At 50.3% G+C, this 23,522-nt stretch overlaps 1 protein-coding gene across 1 annotated transcript in view; it reads left to right on the top strand.

Annotated features, from left to right (window-relative positions):
- Window positions 1-23,522, top strand: part of B4GALNT2 (beta-1,4-N-acetyl-galactosaminyltransferase 2 (SID blood group)) — a 297,045-nt gene that overhangs the window by 196,017 nt on the left and 77,506 nt on the right. The window contains exon 4 of the mRNA XM_069605292.1: window positions 18,949-19,055. Coding sequence (XP_069461393.1) covers window positions 18,949-19,055 — 107 coding nt within the window. The remainder of the gene's footprint in view (window positions 1-18,948; window positions 19,056-23,522) is intronic.

The following is a 23,522-nucleotide window of genomic DNA, read 5'->3' as shown; positions in this document are numbered from 1 at the left end:
AGTCAAGGGACTTCCCCTGTCATACCCCCTCGACCCAGGTAAGCTATTCATTAAGGTAAGTGGCCAATCCTGGGAGGGGGTGGAGTATTTAAGTAAGCCTGTGTGAATGCTATAGTGTGGGGTAGTTGGGTGAGGACAGGAGGTGATGGAACACGACATTCATGAGATCAGAGGAGGCGAGAGCCATGGCAGTGTGGAGGCTGTTGTTAGGAGGGAGTCTGTGGGGTGTTTGTGAGAGTAAAGAGTGTGAGTATTAGCAGTAGAGTAGGAGTAGCAGAGGGGTATTGGTACGAGTGGCTGAAAGGGGTGAGCAGGGCACCATTTCCCTGGGTTCTGTGATAGTGAAAGGGGTGAGCAGGGCGCCATATCCCTGAGGCAGAAGGGATGAGCAGGACACCATATCCCTGGGTTCTGCCATAGTGGAAGAGGTGCGCAGGGTACCATATCTCTGGGTTCTATGATAGTGGAAGGGGTGAGCAGGGCACCATATCCCTGGGTTGTATGATAGTGGAAGGGGCGAGCAGCGCACCATATCCCTGGGTACTGTGATAGTGGAAGGGACGAGCAGGGCACCATATCCCTAGGTTCTGTGATGGTGCAAGGGGTGATCTGGGCACCATATCCCTGAGGCAGAAGGGCTGAGCAGGGCACCATATCCCTGGGTTCTTTGATAGTGGAAGGGGTGAACAGGGAACCATATCCATGGGTTCAAAAAGAGTGAGCAGAGGGGTAGTGGTACAAGTGGCAGAAAAGGGTGAGCAGGGCACCATATCCCTGAGGCATGAGGGGTGAGCAGGGCACCATATCCATGGGTTATAGGATAGCGGAAGGGGTGAGCAGAGCACCATATCCCTGGGTTCTATGATAGTGGAAGGGGTAAGCAGGGCACCATATCCCTGGGTTCTATGACAGCAGAAGGGGTGAGCAGGGCACCATATCCATGGGTTATAGGATAGCAGAAGGGCTGAGCAGGGCACTATATCCCTGGGTTCTATGATAGTGGAAGGGGTGAGCAGGGCACCATATCCCTGGGTTCTATGACAGCAGAAGGGGTGAGCAGGGCACCGTATGCCTTAGTTACGTGATAGTGGAAGGGGTGAGCAGGGCACCATATCCATGGGTTATAGGATAGCAGAAGGGGTGAGCAGGGCACTATACCCCTGGGTTATATGATAGTGGAAGGGGTGAGCAGTGAACCATATCAATGGTTTGTATGCTAGTGGAAGAAGTGAGCAGGGCACCATATCCCTGAGTTCTATGACTGACAGCAGAAGGGGAGAGTAGGGCACTATATACCTGAGATTCCATGATGGTGAAAAGGGTGAGCAGGGCACCATATCCCTGGGTTCAAAAAGAGTGAGCAGAGGGGTAGTGGTAGGAGTGGCAGAAAAGGTTGAGCAGGGCACCATATCCCTGAGGCAGAAGGGGTGAGCTGGGCACCATATCCATGGGTTATAGGATAGCAGAAGAGGTGAGCAGGGCGCCATATCCCTGGGTTCTATGATGGTGAAACGGGCGAGCAGGGCACCGTATCCTTGGATTCTATGATAGTGGAAGGGGTGAGCAGGGAACCATATCCCTAAGCTACGTTATAGTGGAAGGGGTGAGCAGGGCACCATATCCTTGGATTCTATGATAGTGGAAGGGGTGAGCAGGGAACCATATCCCTGAGCTACGTTATAGTGGAAGGGGTGAGCAGGGCACCATATCCATGTTTTATAGCATAGCAGAAGGGGTGAGCAGGGAACCATATCACTGAGTTCTATGATACTAAAAGGGGGGAAAAGGGTGACATATCCCGAGGGTTCCATAATAGTGAAAGGGGTGAGCAGGGCACCATATCCCTGGGTTCTGTGATTCCGGAAGGGGTGATCAGGGCATCATATGCCTGGGTTCATTCATAGCAAAAGGATTGAGCATGGCACTATATCCCTGAGGTTCCATAATAGTGAAAGGGGTGAGCGTGGCAGCATATACCTGGGTTCTGTGACAAAAGAAGGGGTGAGCATGGCACTATATCCCTGAGGTTCCATAATAGTGAAAGGGGTGAGCATGGCAGCATATACCTGGGTTCTGTGACAACAGAAGGGGTGAGCAGGGCACCATATCCCTGGCTTCTATGACAACAGAAGGGGTGAGCAGGGCACCATATCCCTGGGTTCTATGATAGCGGAAGGGGTGAGCAGGGCACCATATCCTTGGATTCTATGATATTGCAAGGGGTGAGCAGGGCACCTTATCCCTGAGTTACGTGATAGTGGAAGGGGTAAGCAGGGCACCATATCCATGGGTTATAGGATAGCTGAAGGGGTGAGCAGGGCACTATATCCCTGGGTTCTATGATAGCGGAAGGGGTGAGCAGGGCACTATATCCCTGGGTTCTATGATAGCAGATGGGGTGAGCAGGGCAGCATATCCCTGGGTTCTATGATAGTGGAAGGGGTGAGCAGGGCACTATATCCCTGGGTTCTATGATAGCGGATGGGGTGAGCAGGGCAGCATATCCCTGGGTTCTATGATGGTGGAAGGGGTGAGCAGGGCACTATATCCCTGGGTTCTATGATAGCGGATGGGGTGAGCAGGGCAGCATATCCCTGGGTTCTAAGATAGTGGAAGGGGAGAGCAGGGCACTATATCCCTGGGCTCTATGATAGCAGAAGGGGTGAGCAGGGCAGCATATCCCTGGGTTCTATGATAGTGGAAGGGGTGAGCAGGGCACCATATCCGTGGGTTATATGATAGTGGAAGGGGTGAGCAGGGAACCATATCCCTGGTTTATATGCTAGTGGAAGGGGTTAGCAGGGCACTATATCCCTGGGTTCTATGATAGCGGAAGGGGTGAGTAGGGCACCATATCCCTGAGATTCCATGATGGTGAAAAGGGTGAGCAGGGCACCATATCCCTGGGTTCTATGATAGTGTATGATAGTGGAAGGGGCGAGCAGCGCACAATATCCCTGGGTTCTGTGATAGTGGAAGGGACGAGCAGGGCACCATATCTATGGGTTCTGTGATGGTGGAAGGGGTGAACAGGGCACCATATCCCTGGGTTCAAAAAGAGTGAGCAGAGGGGTAGTGGTACGAGAGTGGCAGAAAAGGGTGAGCAGGGCACCATATCCCTGAGGCAGAAGGGGTGAGCTGGGCACCATATCCATGGGCTATAGGATAGCAGAAGGGGTGAGCAGAGCACCATATCCCTGAGTTCTATGATGGTGAAAGGGATGAGCAGGGCACTGTATGCCTGGGTTCTATGATAGCGGAAGGGGTGAGCAGGGCTCCATATCCCTGAGTTACGTCATAGTGCAAGGGGTGAGCAGGGCACCATATCCACGGGTTATAGGATAGCAGAAGAGATGAGCAGGGCACTATATCCCTGGGTTCTATGATAGTGGAAGGGGTGAGCAGGGAACCATATCCCTGGTTTATATGCTAGTGGAAGAAGTGAGCAGGGCACCATATCCCTGGGTTCTATGACAGCAGAAGGGGTGAGTAGGGCACCATATCCCTGGGTTCTGTGACAGCGAAAGGGGTGAAAAGGGCACCATATCTCCGGGTTCTGTGATTGCGGAAGGGGTGATCGGGGCACCATATGCCTGGGTTCATTTATAGCAAAAGGGATGAGCAGGGCACCATATCCCTGAGATCCAATGATGGTGAAAGGGATGAGCAGGGCACCATATCCTTGGGTTCTATGACAGCAGAAGGGGTGAATAGGGCACCATATCCCTGAGATTTCATGATGGTGGACGGGGTGAGAAGGGCACCACAATCCTGGGTTCTTTGATAGTGAAAGGGGAGAGCAGGGCACCATATTCATGGGTTCAATGATAGTGGAAGGGGTGAGCAGGGCATTATATCTCTGGGGTCTATGAGAGGAGAAGGGATGAGCTGGGCACCATATCCCTGGGTTCAATGATAGTGGAAGGGGTGAGCAGGGCATTATATCTCTGGGGTCTATGAGAGGAGAAGGGGTGACCTGGGCACCAAATCCCTTGTTTCAATGATAGTGGAAGAGGTGAGCAGGGCATTATATCTCTGTGGCCTAGGAGAGCAGAAGGGGTGAGCAGGTCACCATATACCTGGGTTCTAGGATCGTGAAAGGGGGAGAGCAGGACACCATATTCCAGTGATTCCATGATAGTGGAAGGGGTGAGCGGGGCACCATATCCCTGAGGTAGAAGGGGTGAGCAGGGCACCATATCCCTGAGGTAGAAGGGGTGAGCAGGGCACCATATCCCTGGGTTCTATGATGTTAAAAGGGGTGAGCAGGGCACCATATCCGTGGTTCTAGGATAGTGGAAGGGGTGAGCAGGGCACCATATCCCTGGTTCTAGGATAGTGGAAGGGGTGAGCAGGGCACCATATCCCTGGGTTCAATGATAGTGGAAGGGGTGAGCAGGGCACCATATCCCTGTGTTCTATGATAATGGAACAGGTGAGCAGGGCTGCATATCCTTGGGTTCTATGATGGTGAAAGGGGTGAGAAGGGCACCATATCCATGGGTTCAATGATAGTGGAAGGGGTGAGCAGGGCACCATATCCCTGGTTCTAGGATAGTGGAAGGGGTGAGCAGGGCACCATATGCCTGGTTCAAGGATAGTGGAAGGGGTGAGCAGGGCACCATATCCCTGGGTTCAATGATAGTGGAATGGGTGAGCAGGGCACCCTATCCCTGAGTTCTATGATAATGGAATGGGTGAGCAGGGCAGCATATCCCTGGGTTCTATGAAGGTGAAAGGGGTGAGCAGGGCACCATATCCCTGGGTTCAATGATAGCGGAAGGGGTGAGCAGGGCACCATATCCCTGGGTTCAATGTTAGTGGAAGTGGTGAGCAGGGCACCATATCCCTGGGTTCAATGATAGTGGAATGGGTGAGCAGGGCACCATATCCCTGGGTTCAATGATAGTGGAAGGGGTGAGCAGGGCACCATATCCCTGGGTTATATGATAATGGAACGGGTGATCAGGGCAGCATATCCCTGAGGTTCCATGATAGTGAAAGGGGTGAGCAGGGCACCATATCCCCTTCCATGATAGTGAAAGGGGTAAACAGAGCACCATATCCCCTTTCATGATAGCAGAAGGGGTAAGCAAGGCACCATATTGCTGGATTTCATGATAGCAAAAGGGGTGACCAGGGCACCATATCCCTGGGTTCTATGAAAGCAGAAGGGGTGAGTAGGGCACCATATCCCTGTGGTTCCATGATAGCGGAAGGGGTGAGGAGGGCACCATTTCCCTGGGTTCAAAAAGAGTGAGTAGAGGTGTAGTGGTACGAGTGGCGGAAAGGGGTGAGCAGGGCACCATATCCCTGAGGTAGAAAGGGTGAGCAGGGCACCATATCCCTGGGTTCTATGATGTTAAAAGGGGTGAGCAGGGCACCATATCCCTGGTTCTAGGACAGTGAAAGAGGTGAGCAGGGCACCATATCCCTGGGTTCTGAGCTAGTGAAAGGGGGCGAGCAGGACACCATATCCCTGGGTTCTATAATAGCAGCAGGGGTGAGCAGGGCACCCTATCGCTGGGTTCTAGGATAATGGAACGGGTGAGAAGGGCAGCATATACCTGGGTTCAATGATAGTGGAAGGGGTGAGCAGGGCACCATATCCCTGGGTTCAATGATAGTGGAAGGGGTGAGCAGGGCACCATATCCCTGGGTTCTGAGCTAGTGAAAGGGGGCGAGCAGGACACCATACCCTGGGTTCTATAATAGCGGAAGGGGTGAGCAGGGCACCCTATCCCCTTTCATGATAGTGAAAGGGGTAAGCAGGGCACCATATCCCTGAGGTTCCATGATAGTGAAAGGGGTGAGCAGGGCACCATATCCCCTTCCATGATAGTGAAAGGGGTAAGCGGGACACCATATCCCCTTTCATGATAGCGAAAGGGGTGAGCAAAGCAACATATCATTTGATGATAGCAAGAGGGGTGACCAGGACACCATATCCATGGGTTCTGAGCTAGTGAAAGGGGGCGAGCAGGACACCATATCCCTGGGTTCTATAATAATGGAACGGGTGAGCAGGGCAGCATATCCCTGGGTTCTATGATAGTGGAAGGTGTGAGCAGGGCACCATATTCCTGGGTTCAAAATGAGTGAGCAGAGGAGTAGTGGTACGAGTGGCGGAAAAGGGCGAGCAGGGCACTATATCCCTGGGTTAAAAAAGGGTGAGCAGAGGGGGAGTGGTACGAGTGGCGTAAAAGGGTGAGTAGGGCACCATATCCCTGGGTTAAAAAAGGGTGAGCAGAGGGGGAGTGGTACGAGTGGGGGAAAGGGGTGAGCAGGGTGCCATATCCCTGGGTTCTATGATAGCGGAAAGGGGTGAGCAGGGCACTAAATCCCTGGTTTCTATGATAGCTAAAGGGGTAAGCAGGGCAACATATCCCTGGGTCCTATGACAGCGGAAAGGAGTGAGCAGGGCACCATACCCTGGGCTCTTTGATAGCGGAAAGAAGTGAGCAAGGCACCATATCCCTGGATTCAATCATAGTGGAAGGGGTGAGCAGGGCACCATATCCCTGGATTCAATCATAGTGGAAGGGGTGAGCAGGGTACCATATCCCTGGGTTCTACGATAGTGCAAGGGGTGAGCAGGGCACCATATGCGTGGGTTCAATGATAGTGAAAAGGGTGAGCAGGGCACCATATATGTGGGTTCTATGATAGCAGAAGGGATGAGCAGGGCATCATATCCCTGAGTTTCGATAATAGTGAAAGGGGTGAGCATGACAGCATATCCCTGGCTTCTGTTACAGCAGAAGAGGTGAGTGTGATGGTCAAAATGCATCGGAGGGACAGCACCTCCGTATCATTATCCTTTACTGCCTTTTATCATGTGTTCTGTCGTGTTTTCCACGCAGGAGCTCATGTGGGACTTTTAGCGGTGCAGCTCTCCCTTTTGGTTTTGGTGAACAGTCCCGTGCGGTACCCTTATGGCACACAGGGGTAGGGGTACAAACCTGTGCCCCCAGTGTATGTTTTTGGGCACCTGTGTGTGGCCCACAGAGCAGGGTACGGGCTGATGGCAGCTCTGTGCTGAATTGACTGTTGCCCTGAGCATCCTCCATTTTGGGATGCCCAGGCCCTGTCATTGGAATCACTAGATTCCTGATGGAGACAAGATGGCCACCTTGGCCTCTTGCCTCCCATCGCCTGTTACCTTGATCTTCCCGAAGTCCCGGGAAGCCCTGACTCTATCCCTTCCCCCTGACTGGCTGTTGGATGGAAGTTCCATATATGGTAGTGTGGGGAAGTGCCGGCCAGACTGGCTGGATCCTTCCCAACGACTGTATGTTGTGGGTACGCCTGTGGGTGGGACCTGGGTGAATGGAGTGTGTGAGGAATATGCATTCTGTTTTGTGGATGTCTAGTATCGGGTGTTTGACACAATGACTGAGTCAGCCCTGCCCGAAACCGGTATGAATGCAGCTTGGAGTGTTGAATGGCTCAGTACTTGTCCCAATACACATAACTTGTTGCGAGTGTCTGGAGAGAAGTGAATGGCCTGAATGCACCGTGTGCCTGATTGGCTGCCTGCCTGCATGAATGCCCTTCTGAGTGATTGGATGCTTGAGTACAACCCAGCGAAATGAATGGGAGATCAACAGTATATCTGGGGGCCTCTCACTGCTAGGAATAGTGTTCAGAAGCTGAAGTCCACTACGACGAGTAACTGGAGTAAACTTGAAGCTTAACCTTGAAGCCCTGCTGGACGAGAAGAATTGCTGTTGCCCCTTTTCATCAATCTGAAAGCTGCTGTGTCTCCAAGGACTGACCCAGAGAGGACCTGGTAAGGCCCCCTCTTCCCAAGCTACGAGGGACCATCGTGCACAAGCTGATCTTTTCCAAAGCTCCCTGGTCTAAGACAGGATGCCAACCGGAGACGGGGACTGCCACGGAATCCCAAAGAGAAGCACCCGGACAGTTGTCCACCACTGTGTATGGCTTCCATCATCAACCGGAGCCGCAGTGCTCCCGTTGCCTAAGAACTTTCAATTCCCAGACGCACTCGTCCGCACTGCCGCTCACCTTATCCTGCTGTAGAAGGCCAGGCCGTCGCTGCGCCAAGGAGCATCCGCCGGTGGGTTTCCCGCCACCCAACGACCAGAGAGATGCCGACAACTCGACGCCCTTGCTAGGCCACAGTTCTTCAAACTCTTTGAAGTCCTGAACTATCGACACTGAGGTACCCCGCACGCCTCTTCCTTGCAGGACATTTACGCTTCCCCGTCGACGAGCACCGCTAGGAGAGAAGTGGCCACTTCACCGTCGTAGCTCACCCTGTTCTCCATCAGACGTTCGATTACCCGTGACTTCTGCCTTAAAGGGAGGGCACTCAAGAAGGGCCGTCGATTCCCCGATGAGGAACGCTACAATGCCAGGTACTTTGGGGTTGCAGAACTATTGGAAAGTCTCTTGTGAACAATATATGGACTGGGCTTGTGATATATCTTTATTCTACCGGTTGCCCAGGTGGGGGGGATCTCCACACGCAACTGTGTCTAGGTATCGGGGCCAGTATTCTGCCAATTGTTCTAACCAGCTGCTTTCCTCTTACATCTATTGTTGGTTTCCTTTACAAACTGATTTGTGTGACATTTAACTGTACAGTTCATGCACTTTAAAGAGATCTAATAGTAATTGTGGTACCAGGTAGAACTGTATATTTGCCATTATAGATAACCGAGTACAAAGTGAGTTATCGTGATATTGTACATAACCTTGAATATTAATTATATAAAGACTGTATTTTCAGTAATACAGTGTGTGGACATTCCTTTGTGGGGGTTCGGGGACTACACTGTACTTAGGAACCAGCCCGCATCACCTCCTGAGAAGCTAGGCCTTGATTGCTCGGCCATTGCTACCACAATAGAGAATCTTGGCTGGGGTCCTCTGTGCCTCTCCTCTACCATATAGAGAGCGGAAGTACAGACACCCCCTCCAGTCTTCACAGTGAGCAAGGCTCCATATCCCTGGGTTTTATTATCACAGAAGGGGTGAGCAGGTCACCATATCCCTGGGTTCTGTGATAGTGGAAGGGGTGAGCAGGGAACCATATCCCTGGGTTTTATTATAGCAGAAGGGGTGAGCAGGGCACCATATCCCTGGGTTCTATGACAGCAGAAGGGGTGATTATGTCACCATATCCCTGAGATTCCATGATGGTGAACGGGGAGAGCAGGACACCATATCCCTGGGTTCTAGGATAGTGAAAGGGGTGAGCAGGGCACCATATCCCCGGGTTCTGTGACAGCAGAAGGGGTGAGAATGGCACCATATCCCTGGGTTTTATTATATCAGAAGGGGTGAGCAGGGCACCATATCCCTGGGTTCTATGACAGCAGAAGGGGTGAACAGGGCATCATATCCCTGGGTTCTATGATAATGGAACGGGTGAACAGGGCAGCATATCCCTGGGTTCTATGATAGTGGAAGGGGTGAACAGGGCACCATATCCCTGGGTTCTGTGATAGTGGAAGGGGTGAACAGGGCACCATATCCATGGGTTCTATGACAGCAGAAGGGGTGAGTATGGCACCATATTCCTGAGATTCCATTATGGTGAACAGGGGAGAGCAGGACATCATATCCCTGGGTTCTAGGATAGTGAAAGGGGGTGAGCAGGGTACCATATCTCTGGGTTCTAGGACAGCAGAAGGGGTGAGCAGGGCACCATATCCCTGGGTTCTAGGATAGTGAAAGGGGGTGAGCAGGGCACCATATCTCTGGGTTCTAGGACAGCAGAAGGGGTGAGCAGGGCACCATATCCCTGGGTTCTAGGATAGTGAAAGGGGATGAGCAGGGTGCCATATCCCTGGGTGTCATGATTCCTGCCCCTCGTGTCCCCAGCACTCCAAGACATCCGGCTGGAGCCAGGCCACGATCACCTACATGGCCCTTAAGGGCCCCTCCATCTCTCCAAAGAACCACTTGCAGTCAGACTTGGCGCTTGTGGCACCAGACTCACTCACTCCCATAGGATAACATTGAGCATTGGACTTGTAGTGCATAGATGGGGAAAAGATGGATGCCCCCACATATTTTGGTTCCTAGAACTGCATATGCAGTCTAGCCTTTTGGGTGTGGTTCAGCCCAGAGACACCTGGGATATTCGGAGACTATTTAAGCCACGCCCAGGCTGAGAAACACGCTTTGCGTTTTCTGCACCTGCAGCGTGACACTCACCATGTTCGGATTGGTCTCCAGAGGGCCTGCAGCTCTCTTCTGCGCTCAGCTCCTGCAAGAACAAGAACACCGTTAGGAACAGCCTTACCTTGCGGAGCTTCAGCCCATCTTCCATCGCTCCTTCTGTTCTGCGGACATCTTCGGCGGTGTCATTCCCATCCCGGCACGCCGCTTCCTAAAGAAAGGGAAAAGAACAGAAAAAGGGCATTGGTAAGCATTCTGCAAATCCTCGCTTACTTTAAAGACTGTACGAGATACAAACGCTTACCTGAATCCCAGTCGCTCTGGGGGAACTTTATCTCCGGAACTTCTCATCCATCTACAAGTGGGAAAAGACACACCAGGTCAGTGTGGAAACATTTAGAGGCGCTGCATCCGCGCTTACTCCCCCACATTTCTTCTTCTTAATCGGCATCCACGCTGAAAACGTTGCGGCACCTAAAAGACACAGAAAATACGAACTCAGTTCAATACAGATACGAAAGGGTCGTTTCGCGCATCACGCTCTCACTCACCTTCAGTTTATTCACCTCAGCAGCATGCCGCCATCCCCGGACGTCGACCATCATCTAAAGGAAAGGAACAAAGATTAGCAAACTGTTTATAAGACTCATTATACTTACCGGTCGGACTCTCGCCAGTGAAGCAACTAGGCAGCAATGAGCCCGCATCAATCAACACACCGCTGTGCAGAAAGCAGGAAGGAGTGCACACCACTTAAGAAAACAGGGTGAGCTGTGGACCAAGGGGAAGGGTTGGACCCCGGGGAGGAAAGGAGTTCAAGCACACAGAGACAATCGAGAGCTAAACTCTACCAATCCTGTGTTTCAGGCCCAGTCTCCAGTCAAGTAGACTCCAGGGAAGGGTTCAAGGTGGTAAGAGGTCAGAACCGGCTGAGTGACGTCCCCGTGGATACCAGGTGAGCGTTACACTGGGTTCCGTGGAAGGGGTTAGCAGGGCACCATATCCCTGGGTTCTATGATAGTGGAAGGGGTGAGCAGGGCACCATATCCCTTTGTTCTATGATAGTGAAACGGGTGAGCAGAGCACCATATCCCTGGGTTCCATGGTAGTGGAAGGGGTGAGCAGGGCACCATATCCCTGGGTTCTATGGTAGTGGAAGGGGTGAGCAGGGCACCATATCCCTGGGTTCTATGATAGTGGAAGGGGTGAGAAGGGCAACATATCCGAGGGTACCATGATAGCAAAGGGGTGAGCAGGGCGCCATATCTCTGGGATCTATGATAGCAGAAGGGGTGAGAAGGGCACCATATCCCTTGGTTCTATGATAGCATAAGGGGTGAGCAGGGCACCAGATCACTGGGTTCTATGATAGTGAAAGGGGTGAGAAGGGCAATATATCCTGAGGGTAACATGATAGCAAAGGGGTGAGCAGGGCACCATATCCCTGAGGCAGAAGGTGTGGCAGGGCACCAAAACCCCCCGAGGCAGAAGGGGTGAGCAGGGCACCATATTCCTGGGTTCTATGATAGTGAAAGGGGTGAGCAGGGCACCATATTAGTGGGTTCTATGATAGTGGAAGGGGTGAGCAGGGCACCATATCCCTGGGTTCTATGATAATGGAACGGATGAGCAGGGCACTATATCCCTGGGTTCTATGATAATGGAATGGGTGAGCAGGGCAGCATATCCCTGGGTTCTATGATAGTGGAAGGGGTGAGCAGGGCACCATATCCCTGGGTTCTATGATAATGGAACGGGTGAGCAGGGCACTATATCCCTGGGTTCTATGATAATGGAACGGGTGAGCAGGGCAGCATATCCCTGGGTTCTATGATAGTGGAAGGGGTGAGCAGGGCACCATATCCCTGGGTTCTATGATAATGTAACGGGTGAACAGGGCACTATATCCCTGGGTTCTATGATAATGGAAAGGGTGAGCAGGGCCGCATATCCCTGGGTTCTATGATAATGGAACGGGTGAGCAGGGCAGCATAACCCTGGGTTCTATGATAGTGGAAGGGGTGAGCATGGCACCATATCCCTGCGGTTCCATAATAGTGAAAGGGGGAGAACAGGGCAGCATATCCCTGGGTTCTATGATAGTGGAAGGGGTGAGCAGGGCACCATATCCCTGGGTTCTGAGCTAGGGAAAGGGGGAGAGCAGGACACCATATTAGTGGGTTTTATGATAGTGGAAGGGGTGAGCAGGGCACTATATCCCTGGGTTCTATGATAATGGAACGGGTGAGCAGGGCAGCATATCCCTGGGTTCTATGATAGTGGAAGGGGTGAGCAGGGCACCATATCCCTGGGTTCTATGATAGTGAAAGGGGGAGGGCAGTACACCATATTAGTGGGTTTTATGATAGTGGAAGGAGTGAGCAGGGCACCATATCCCTAGGTTCTATGATAATGGAACGGGTGAGCATGGCACCATATCCCTGGGTTCTATGATAATGGAACGGGTGAGCAGGGCACCATATCCCTGGGTTCTATGATAGTGGAAGGGGTGAGCAGGGCACCAGATCCCTGGGTTCTATGATAATGGAACGGGTGAGCAGGGCACCATATTCTTGGGTTCTATGATAGTGGAAGGGGTGAGCAGGGCACCATATCCCTGGGTTCTATGATAGTGGAAGGGGTGAGCAGGGCACCATATCCCTGGGTTCTATGATAGTGGAAGGGGTGAGCAGGGCACCATATCCCTGGGTTCTATGATAATGGAGCGGGTGAGCAGGGCAGCATATCCCTGGGTTGTATGATAGTGTAAGGGGTGAGCAGGGCACCATATCCCTGGGTTCTGAGCTAGTGAAAGGGGGAGAGCAGAACACCATATTAGTGGGTTTTATGATAGCCGAAGGGGCGAGCGGGGCACCATATCCCTGGGTTCTATGATAGTGGTAGGGGTAAGCAGGGCACCATATCCCTGATGTTCCATAATAGTGAAAGGGGGAGAGCAGGGCATCATATTAGTGGGTTTTATGATAGTGGAAGGGGTGAGCAGGGCACTATATCCCTGGGTTCTATGATAATGGAACGGGTGAGCAGGGCAGCATATCCCTGGGTTCTATGATAGTGGAAGGGGTGAGCAGGGCACCATATCCCTGGGTTCTATGATAGTGAAAGGGGGAGGGCAGTACACCATATTAGTGGGTTTTATGATAGTGGAAGGAGTGAGCAGGGCACCATATCCCTAGGTTCTATGATAATGGAACGGGTGAGCATGGCACCATATCCCTGGGTTCTATGATAATGGAACGGGTGAGCAGGGCACCATATCCCTGGGTTCTATGATAGTGGAAGGGGTGAGCAGGGCACCAGATCCCTGGGTTCTATGATAATGGAACGGGTGAGCAGGGCACCATATTCTTGGGTTCTATGATAGTGGAAGGGGTGAGCAGGGCACCATATCCCTGGGTTCTATGATAGTGGAAGGGGTGAGCAGGGCACCATATCCCTGGGTTCTATGATAGTGGAAGGGGTGAGCAGGGCACCATATCCCTGGGTTCTATGATAATGGAACGGGTGAGCAGGGCAGCATAACCCTGGGTTGTATGATAGTGTAAGGGGTGAGCAGGGCACCATATCCCTGGGTTCTGAGCTAGTGAAAGGGGGAGAGCAGAACACCATATTAGTGGGTTTTATGATAGCCGAAGGGGCGAGCGGGGCACCATATCCCTGGGTTCTATGATAGTGGTAGGGGTAAGCAGGGCACCATATCCCTGATGTTCCATAATAGTGAAAGGGGGAGAGCAGGGCATCATATCCCTGGGTTCTATGATAGCGGAAGGGGTTATCAAGGGTGTTTATTGAACAATGTATTCTGTATGCAGGATGGAAAAACACTGATCTAAACCTAAATGTAAGATGGGAACAAGCATCGACCATCAAATGAAAAATAAGGCCGTCCTAGTGGCGTTGGGTCAATATAAAAAAGGCCCATACTAAGAAATCTATTGCCAAACCTTACAACTAATACCAAATAATACCAAAAAGGGGTGTGGGATGATTCTCAAGAAAAGAAAGAAGTGTTCTCAGATAATATGTCAGGATGTGATAGCCTGATTCTTCCTTCCCCAAGTTTTGGACACAAGTAAGATAGGAGCTTGGAGCACAGTACAGTCTTGGGCTTCTCCCGCATGGGACAAATGTTCCAATGGCAGTTCTGAGGACCATCGATGACCAAGTCAAGTCTCCTCAGAAAGTCTTTCCTTCGGGGCCTGATGTATTCAAATAACAAAAAACAAAAGTTCCTTTAACAAATGAAAGTTTGTTCCAATGTTCGCTGGGTGATAGGTTCACCCCTGGGTCCCCCTCTTCTGGGAGTTAACCCTTCTTGTATCGTATTCCACAAATATATCAAAGTTCCTTTATCAATCAACTTTTGGTGATAGCTTCACCCCTGGATCTCCCTCGGTCAGGCTCTGAACCTTCTTTTCTTTATATACTTGAGTAATGGCTTCACCCCTGCATCTCACTCGGTCGGGCTCAGACCCCTCTTGTCTTATTATCGTCTCGGGTGATGGCTTCACTCGTGGATCTCCCTCGGTCGGGCTCAGACCCCTCTTGTCTGTTGCAGGATTTCTCCTCCCTCAATTTCTCAGTCTTTTGTGTGGGTAATGGCTTCACACCCTGGGTCTCCCTCGGTCGGGCTCAGACCCCTCGTGTCTTATTATCTTTTCGGGTGATGGCTTCACTCATGGATCTCCCTTGGTCGGGCTCAGAACCCTCTTGCCTGTTGCAGGATTTCTCCTCCCTCAATTTCTAAGTCTTTTGCGTGGGTAATGGCTTCACACCCTGGATCTCCCTCGGTCAGGCTCAGACCTCTTTTGGATTCCTTTTCACTTTATTCTCAAGTGTTATGGGATTCACTTCCCTTGCTTTCCCTCAATGCGGGATTTGCGACCCTTGCTTTCAAAGTGCTTGCAGATCAAAGTCTTTCGGTTGTACTGGGATTTTTCTCGACCCTCTGTATGACCACTTTGACCTATTTCGATGGCAATCCTACGGCCTTCTGGTACTTATAGTTTCTCTCATATGGGGCTCGACCAGAGCCTCTCGAATTAGCACCCAATGTGTTGCCATTCTCCCTTTGCGGCTGGTCTCCCCTTCCGCCTTTTTACTGTTCATTCAAAATTCGTTAAACTTTGTTCAAACTTGCCACTTTGCGTTTCTAATTCAACACAGCCTGGTTCTTACTGTTTTCCCCCTCGACTCAACAGGTGTTTCGAACTGCTTGGCTGTTGCCTTTCTGGAGTTAAATCCGGAACCACGGGCACGGGAGCTTTCCTCGCTCCTGCTGATCAGCATAGGTCTGCTCGGTGTAAAGCTGGCATCTGCTGCAGGACACTTGTGCTATTTTTTGCGGTCTTAGGCTCTCTTCCATGAAGGCTCTCCACCAGCAGCAGAAAGTAAATGTGTACGAAGAGAAATTGGAGTCACCAAATCAGAGAGTGAGAGCCGCTGAAAAACCAGAGTTCCCGGTGCGGCGCAACCAGCAATTGTTCACCAGTGCATTGAAGGACGAGCGGAGCCACTTGAGAGATCTGGCGTGCCTGCTCCAAGACATGATGGCCTTATAGACCACCAGGATGTGAAGTGTGAGCCAGACCCACCCTCCCTGACCAAGAAGCCCCATGAAGCAGCACCATTCAGTACAACCATGGACATTGGTCTTCCCAGACTGCTGAAGTCTGTAACCAGTGGGGAAAGTGGCCGGAGCTTGGCCCCCTCTTTACAACTTCTGGCTTCACAGACACTCCTTAGGTGGGAAAGTGGGGGACAGATGGGCCAGGCAGAGTTACCCAATCCTGGGGAGGAATGGGGACTTAAACACAGGACAGGACAGGAAGAAGGAGGTGTGGGTATCAGGTTGTGGTCGGTAGTGGAGGTGGAAGAGGACCAGGAGGAGGAGAAAGGAGCGAGCGGTGGCTTGTGGAGAAGATTTGTGCAACACGGGAGGTGTTGGTTTTAGGAGTGAAAGTGGCTGTGCAGTGTGAGTGTGCGTGTCTGTGTGCCAAGTGAGTAGAACAAGTGTGAATTGATCAGTACAGAGTGGACAAAGGTTGTTTGGAGGGTGGAGTAGAAGTAGAGGTGGGGAAGCCAAGGCCATCTCCAGTCTGGTCAGCGCCCAATGCTGCCTCTGGCTTGGCTTGTTTGCCTTTGCAAAAGAAGATCCCAACTGGACCTGAGCCATCGCCTCATCCTCGTTTACATTCAGAATACATTATTAAGGCGATGCTGCCACCCAGTGGCAGCTAAAAGAACTGCCAGAAAGTGCATGTTATTGCTAAACTAAAGATGCAATGGGAGCATGTGTGGTCCAAAACCTGTATGGCCTCAAACTGCATCCAGAAAATGTGGCTTCCACGCCTAACCGATCTTTACAATCCTGGGCGAATGACTCCACTTAAATGGCTCATGTTTCCCGAGGATGCCACGATTGGAATAGCTTAAGAGTGAGTTTGTTAAATGTACATTACAGAAAAATCTGTACTTATATTAAGTATTAAACACCTGTGTTCGCTCCAAAGATAATCCAAAGCTTGACCATTTATAATGTGCACACCACAGGCTGATGTGTCCCTTAACTTCCTCATTTCTCTGTAACTTATGAGCCATATTGATCTTCTAACGGAAAAGTAAAATAATGACACAGTTTGGCGAGCAAGAAGGTGTGTCTAGGACATGTTCCATTCCTGTATAAGGAGACTGGCAGGGCATATGGGCAGTGGCCATGCGGTAACCTGATGCTACTCAGTTTGCGGATGAGGCAGTGAGAGATCACGCTGGTCTTAATCCAGGGGGATCCCTGCCTAGACATGAGGCTTTCCACCTGCCACACAGCCATTTTCCTTTTTCTCCTCAGTATCCCAACATCCGGGAAATGTGGGTGCTACCAGTTCCTCCCACGTGTACCTGCTGAAAGACTGAGGACAGCGTCCTTAGGATGTGAGCTTGTTAGAAGTGGTGCAGAATAGCCAACCACAACTCTCTATGAAACAATGACTACAAGTGGCTGACCTTTTCAGACATTTTTGTTGTGGTGTGTCTGACTGTTTAGGCCAACATTACTTTGCATTCTGGTACATGGAGCATTCCATTCAGGGTGATAAAGAGACAATCATATTTTTTTCATAACATAAGGGCTCACATATTTATCAAGTTGGTTTATATTGTGATGGTTCTGCTTTCCAGCCACCTGTATGAAATGGAACATTATTTTAGCTGTTTAATTGTAAATGCGCATATTTGTCAACTAGAGTTGAGAATATGCAAAGTCAAGTGTCTAACATGAACACTCGGTTCAAATCCTATTTAACACAAAGTGTGTGATCCTGGACAAATCATTTAATCTCAATGTGTGGTAGGTTAGCAACGTATAGGTTTCCTGGTATTTGAGCAGGGAGGCAGCCCATCTAGTATGGGCTGGTGCTGTAGGGGGCAAGGAGAAGGATGCCAGGAATTGTTTCTTTGTTGTAGGGGTGGAGGGGGAAGGACAACAGATAAGGATTTTGTGTTTCAGGGTGGAGAGGTGTGCCTCCTTTACCCGCATGGTTCCCATTTGGTTCTTAAAGCCAAGCCGGGCCCCATGGCTTGATTCTGGCTCAGCTCTACACATAAATTCTTTGGCTGCCCCACCTCTGTGTAGTAGTGGAGGGAGGAGATTAAAAGTGTGAGTAGTAGAGGGAGGAGAGTAATAGTGGGAGGATGAAAATAGTAGTGGGGGCAGTAGTAATGGGAGGAAGAGAGTATCAAGGGCTGGAAGAGAGTATTATTGGCAGGAAGAGTATTAGTGGTGGGAAGATAGTAGTATTGGGAGGATGATAATAGTAGGGGGTAGTAGTATTGGGAGGAAGAGAGTGTTTGTGGCAGGAGGAGAATATTAGTAGAGGGAGGAGAGAAGTAGTGGCGGGAGGAGACTATTAGTGGCAGGAGGAGAGTATTAGTGGCAGAAGGAGAGTATTAGTGACAGGAAGAGAGTATTAGTGGCAGGAGGAGAGTATTAGTGGCAGGAGGAGAGTATTAGTGGCGGGAAGAGAGCATTAGTGGCGGGAAGAGAGCATTAGTGGCAGGAAGAGAGTATTAGTGGCAGGATGAGAGTATTAGTGGCGGGGGAGAGTATTAGTGGCGGGGAGAGTATTAGTGGCAGGATGAGAGTATTAGTGGCAAGAGGAGAGTTTTAGTGGAGGGAGGAGAGCAGTAGTGCATGCGAGTAGTAGAGGGTGAAAGTAGTATTGGGAGGAGAAAGGAGCTGAGTAGGACTGGGAGGAGAGAAGATGTAGAGGAGGAGGGAGTAGTGGAGTGTGAGGAGTAATGGCATAAAAGGGTGTAGGCAAGAGTAGAGGGAGGGGGACAGCAGAGTGGTGGGCAGTGTAGGCGTGAAGAATTGAGAGGGGAAAGGAAGAGGTGGGTGTAGGTGTGAGTAGTCCACCCTGAGTTTGATGGTATAAGTCCCAGGCACAATCCCAAAAGCTACTAGAAAACGAGCCCCAGAGGGAGTCTAGACGGCCTGCATTTAGAGAGACGCCATTAGCCCAAGACAGACATCGGGCAGATGGGGTTTCCGGTCCTTAGCAGGAAGCTTGGTTATCGGTGCCCTAGTCAGGGAGACCATCCTGCAGAAGATGAGAGGGGCGACTCTGGGCCTAAAACCTGTGGTATGTCTCCTAGACTCTGTGTGATTTCTCATCCATCTATGATAGTCATGTTAGGATGACTTGGGGAGAATGTGAATTATAGTGCTTGGCCAGTTCCCTCTTCATTGACTGAACTCTGCTCTCATCCTTACAGGTATAAGACCCTTCCTCGGGACGTCCTGATATCGCAGGCCAACTCCCCGCTGGCGTACCCGCTCTACGGGCTGGAGGTGCTGCCCCTGGCCACACTGCTGCTTCCAGGTGGGGCGTCCATGCAGTGTCTGACTGTGCCTTATGTGGCGAGTGTGGCAGCTGCACCAATCCCAGCCAGGTCATCCTGTGGCTCGGTGGCTGTTGCCAGTCATTCTCACGGCACTGTTGTGTGTAGTGGGAGTAACGGGGTGTGTACATGTCAAACATTCAGACGCACCTAAGAGGGAGTTTTGAGAGAGAAAATCGGGAGACGTCGTTTTTCCCATAGGAATGTATAGGCGCTGGAATTATCTTAGGTGGGAGAACGTGAGAAAAAGCAATATTTCTCACTGAAAAGTCGGGAGTCTCCCGCCTACATCGGGAGGGTTGGCATGTATGTGTGTGTGTGGCCAGTGCACTGCCTCTCCCATGGTGTTGACTCTGATGCGTGCAGTGGTTGTGGATACTTACCGTGGTGTCGAGGTGTTTGATACATAGTGAGGAGTTGTGTGCTTCTTGCTCGCCGTTGATGTAGTGATTATGGTCACCGCCTGGACTGGATGAATGCACCGCATGGAGTGCATGAAATGTGTGCATCTGCTCTGGCTCTGATTTGTATGCACTGTTTAGGGCTGATTAACGTAATGTGCAGGGTGGGTGGTATTGTATTGAATGCCATGTTTGTGTATTGTTCTGGAAGTCTGTCTGGTTGCTTGCGAGGCAGTCTGTCTGGTTGATGCGTGCTATGATGCACTATCTGTTGATAGGTAGAGCAGTGTGTCATGTCGATGTCTGCTATCGTGCACTATTTGTTGGTAGTTACAGCAGTGCTATGATGCTCCATTTGCGTGCTATGATGCTCCATTTGTTGGTCTGGTTGATGCGTGCTATGATGCACTATTAGTTGGTAGTTACATTAGTGTGTCTGGTTGAAGTGTGCTATGATGCACTATGTTTTGGCCGTTGTTAGGCAGAATTACATGCAGTACCCTTTGGGAACACTATACATAATTAAGACTACAGGTGTAAGCACAATTTCACCTTTGGTATAGGTCTGTTCTACACAGTTTTGTGGTAGAAGGGCTGAGCAGCCAGGCTTATCTCAAGAGGGATGTGAGCAGTACAATGTGTTACACAAAGGACTTGCAATCACAGTGGTTCAAAGAAACACTTACTCAAGGTTTCTTGGTAAAGCAATGTTAACTTGTTTACACAGTCATTTAGAAAACATTCCACTAGCAATAAGCAGCTCAATATCATACTATAATACACTCCAGTACCAAACCAATAGGTTTCTGAACAAGTTAGGCTCCCCTGAAGGGGGAGCAAAATGGCACTTCAGTAACTTTCAAAAAGGGGTAGAAAGACAAAGATTATAAGAATCAAAACACAATTACTTTCAGAGTCAGTGCAAATAGTTTCAATCACTACAAGAGGCAATTCAATTCAATAGGCCTAGGCATAAGTCAATGGTCAGAGTCTTGGATATGATAGCACAGTTCTGGTGGTAAACGGTTAAGTCTTTGCCAATGTACTCAGAAGTAGTTTGCATAAAAAAGAGTTATATGAGTAGGAGCGAACAAGACTCCAAAGTTGGGAAAGTTTCACAAACTTTCACTGCGGCAGAGAGATTTCTCAACTGCGTTTGCACAGTACCTTTCAATGAAGAAAAGCTGTAGCTGAAGCAATTGTTCCTGGCAGTTCCTGCAGATCTCGCTGTTCCTGGGCCTCAGTCGTGGGAACAAGAGGGAGGACGTCGGGAGGTTCCTGCACTGCATGGGGAAGGATCCACAAGCTTGGCAAAACGTTGGTTAAAGGGGTGACTTAAAGTCCACCAACTGGTATCCTTCTCACTGACTATCCGGTTTTCTACAGCACTCTGAAGAAAATTCAACCAGTATAGAGACGGTTTCCAGGCGGCTTACGAGTTGGTTGTTCCCACCAGCTCAAGGGAAGAAGTCGTCCTTGAAGCGGCTTCTCTGTCGAGGGAGTTTCAGGCGATTCGGACTTGGTGCAGGGCTTCACCGGGCAAACCAACGGTCCAGGAGTTGCAGCAGTCGTCTTCCTTCAGCTCGACTTTGGTTCTTTCATTCCAGTGGTCAACTCTGCCTTCCAAGTCCCAGAGACCTGCCTTTTAAACAGTGTTCTCCCTTTCATTCCTGCCTAGCTGTCACTCACACAGCAGGGTGGCTGTCTTTACCGGACAGTCAGCCAGCCAATCATGCCAAGGTGCATTCAGGTCTCCTCGGAGAGTAAGCACAGGGAGTTTCAGGCACCTCCCTCACATCCTGTCCACCCCAGACACTCAGGCGACAGAGGAGGGCTTCAGCACTGAAGCCCGCCAAAGGCAAACAAACAAAGGGACCCAACCTGGTTTGGCGCACAGAGACAAACACTAGAAGGACCTTTCCAACAAGAAATGGCAAATAAAGTCGATCGTAACCTGTTTTTACAAAGGGGGCTCAGACGCCATCTTGAAAAACATGGCTCCGGTGAATTTCAGCTACCAGAGCGTTTAAACAGGGTGGCGGTCGGGGAAATCATGGTAATACCACTGACACCAGCCATTATGAGAGGGTAGCTTTTGAGGACTACATGAGTTTTCTAGGCATAGGGAATACTAGGTACTCCCTCCAGCACTCTGCTGTAAGGCAGTGTTTGCTGGGTCCAGCAATTTAAAAAGACTAGCACAGTCAATTTAACTTTACATTCACTGGGAGACAGTAGTCAGTCTGAGAGAAGGTATTTAAACCTTGGGAAGTCTAAAAGACATCCCTGTGCCACTGCACTGAGTGTGCTGTGACACACACAAGAAAAAGATGATGCCTATGGAGTTGTCTAAAACTCCATATCCAAAGAACACAAAAGTAAACACACATCCAAATACATGGAAGAGTGGGAAAAAAGGCTCACACTCTTTCCAGGTAAAGAAATCAAGTCCTCAAAATCCAGCAAAGTTGCTGGGGGTCTCAAAAGGTAAGGGAAATGAGCAAATTTCTGAGAATTCTCCCTAACAACCATTATAGCAGTGTGTCCGGTGATGCATTCTGTGGTCCACTATTTGTTGGTAGTTAGACTAGTGTGTCTGGTTGATGCGTGCTATGACGCACTATTTGTTGGTAGAGCTGTGTGTCTGGTTGATGCGTGCTATGACGCACTATTTGTTGGTAGAGCTGTGTGTCTGGTTGATGCGTGCTATGACGCACTATTTGTTGGTAGAGCTGTGTGTCTGGTTGATGCGTGCTATGACGCACTATTTGTTGGTAGTTAGACTAGTGTGTCTGGTTGATGCGTGCTATGACGCACTATTTGTTGGTAGAGCAGTGTGTCTCGTTGAAGTGTGCTATGAAGTACTTTCTCTTGGTAGTGTGTCTCAATGTGTGATATGAAGATCTTTTTGTAGAAGTTACACCAGAGTGTTAATGCATGATAGGATGCACTGTTTGTTGGTATTTACATCAGTGTGTCTTGTTGATGCGTGTTATGATGCACACTATCTGTTGGTAGTTACAGCAGTGTGTCTGGTTTATATATGCTATGATGCATGATGTGCTGGTAGTTACGTGTGTGTGTGTGTGTCTGTGTCTGTGTCTGTGTCTGGTTGGGGTGAAAACCTGAAAAAAGGGAAATGTTTTGACTGGAATTGATAGCTTTGCCATCGTGTGGAGAAGTCTTGGAAATGCCGCTTGAGGTAAAATGGTTTGAGAATGAACGAGTTCCAGTGGGCTGTACCGGTGGACTCCATACCTCGGATTGCCTCATCTGGTGGTTAAAATGTTCTCTGCGGTGGGAGATATCTGACAAAGACATCCTGCCTCCATCCAAATGCAATCGATCCTTTCATTAGTCCATAGTCCCTTTACAGTGTCCACTTCCTGTTATTTCATGATATGACGACTTCCTGTCTAGTGAGTCCTGCAGAGGGGTGTAGGCACCCCCACACTCTCATGACTTCCACTCGTTTATCAGCAACCTTACTGTCCCCATCAGTTTGGACCAGGGGTGTTGCTAGGTCCGGAAAAGACCCGGGGCTACGCTGATGTCGGAACTGTCGGGGTTGGGGGCTAGCTAACCTTTTGGTTGTAGCTCTTGAGATTCTTTCCGGGGCTACAACCAAAAGACCAGGGGCTATAGCCCCCTTAGCCTCCCCCTAGCAACGCCTCTGGTTTGGACCATTCCTGGCAATTATGTGGTGCTGGCAACCTTGGCACCAATTCCTGTCAAACCGCACTACAGCCCATCAATTCTAGAGTTCAGGAAAGAACCCAAGATCTTCCTCTACAAGGAATGGCTCTGGTTTAACACCTGGGTGCACACACCCTCCACTCCCCACACTACCTGAGACTGGGGGATCTGCTCCCCACTGTCTTCCCCCTTGCAGCCAATCACCCACCCTCCCCTGTTATCTCCCCACTCCTTTTGCTCTGCTTCCCTCACTGTTTTCTTTCCCCTATGATTGTAAAGCGCTCTTTTGCTTCCCGATGCTAGCTCTGCGCTCAATCACTACCCTACTAGTAATAAAAGAGGGTAGGCTCA

Source organism: Ambystoma mexicanum, chromosome 4p, assembly GCF_040938575.1.
Source record: "Ambystoma mexicanum isolate Mex_15411 chromosome 4p, UKY_AmexF1_1, whole genome shotgun sequence".
NCBI classification, from domain to species: Eukaryota; Metazoa; Chordata; class Amphibia; order Caudata; family Ambystomatidae; genus Ambystoma; species Ambystoma mexicanum.
This window is presented reverse-complemented; position numbering and strand designations above follow the sequence as displayed.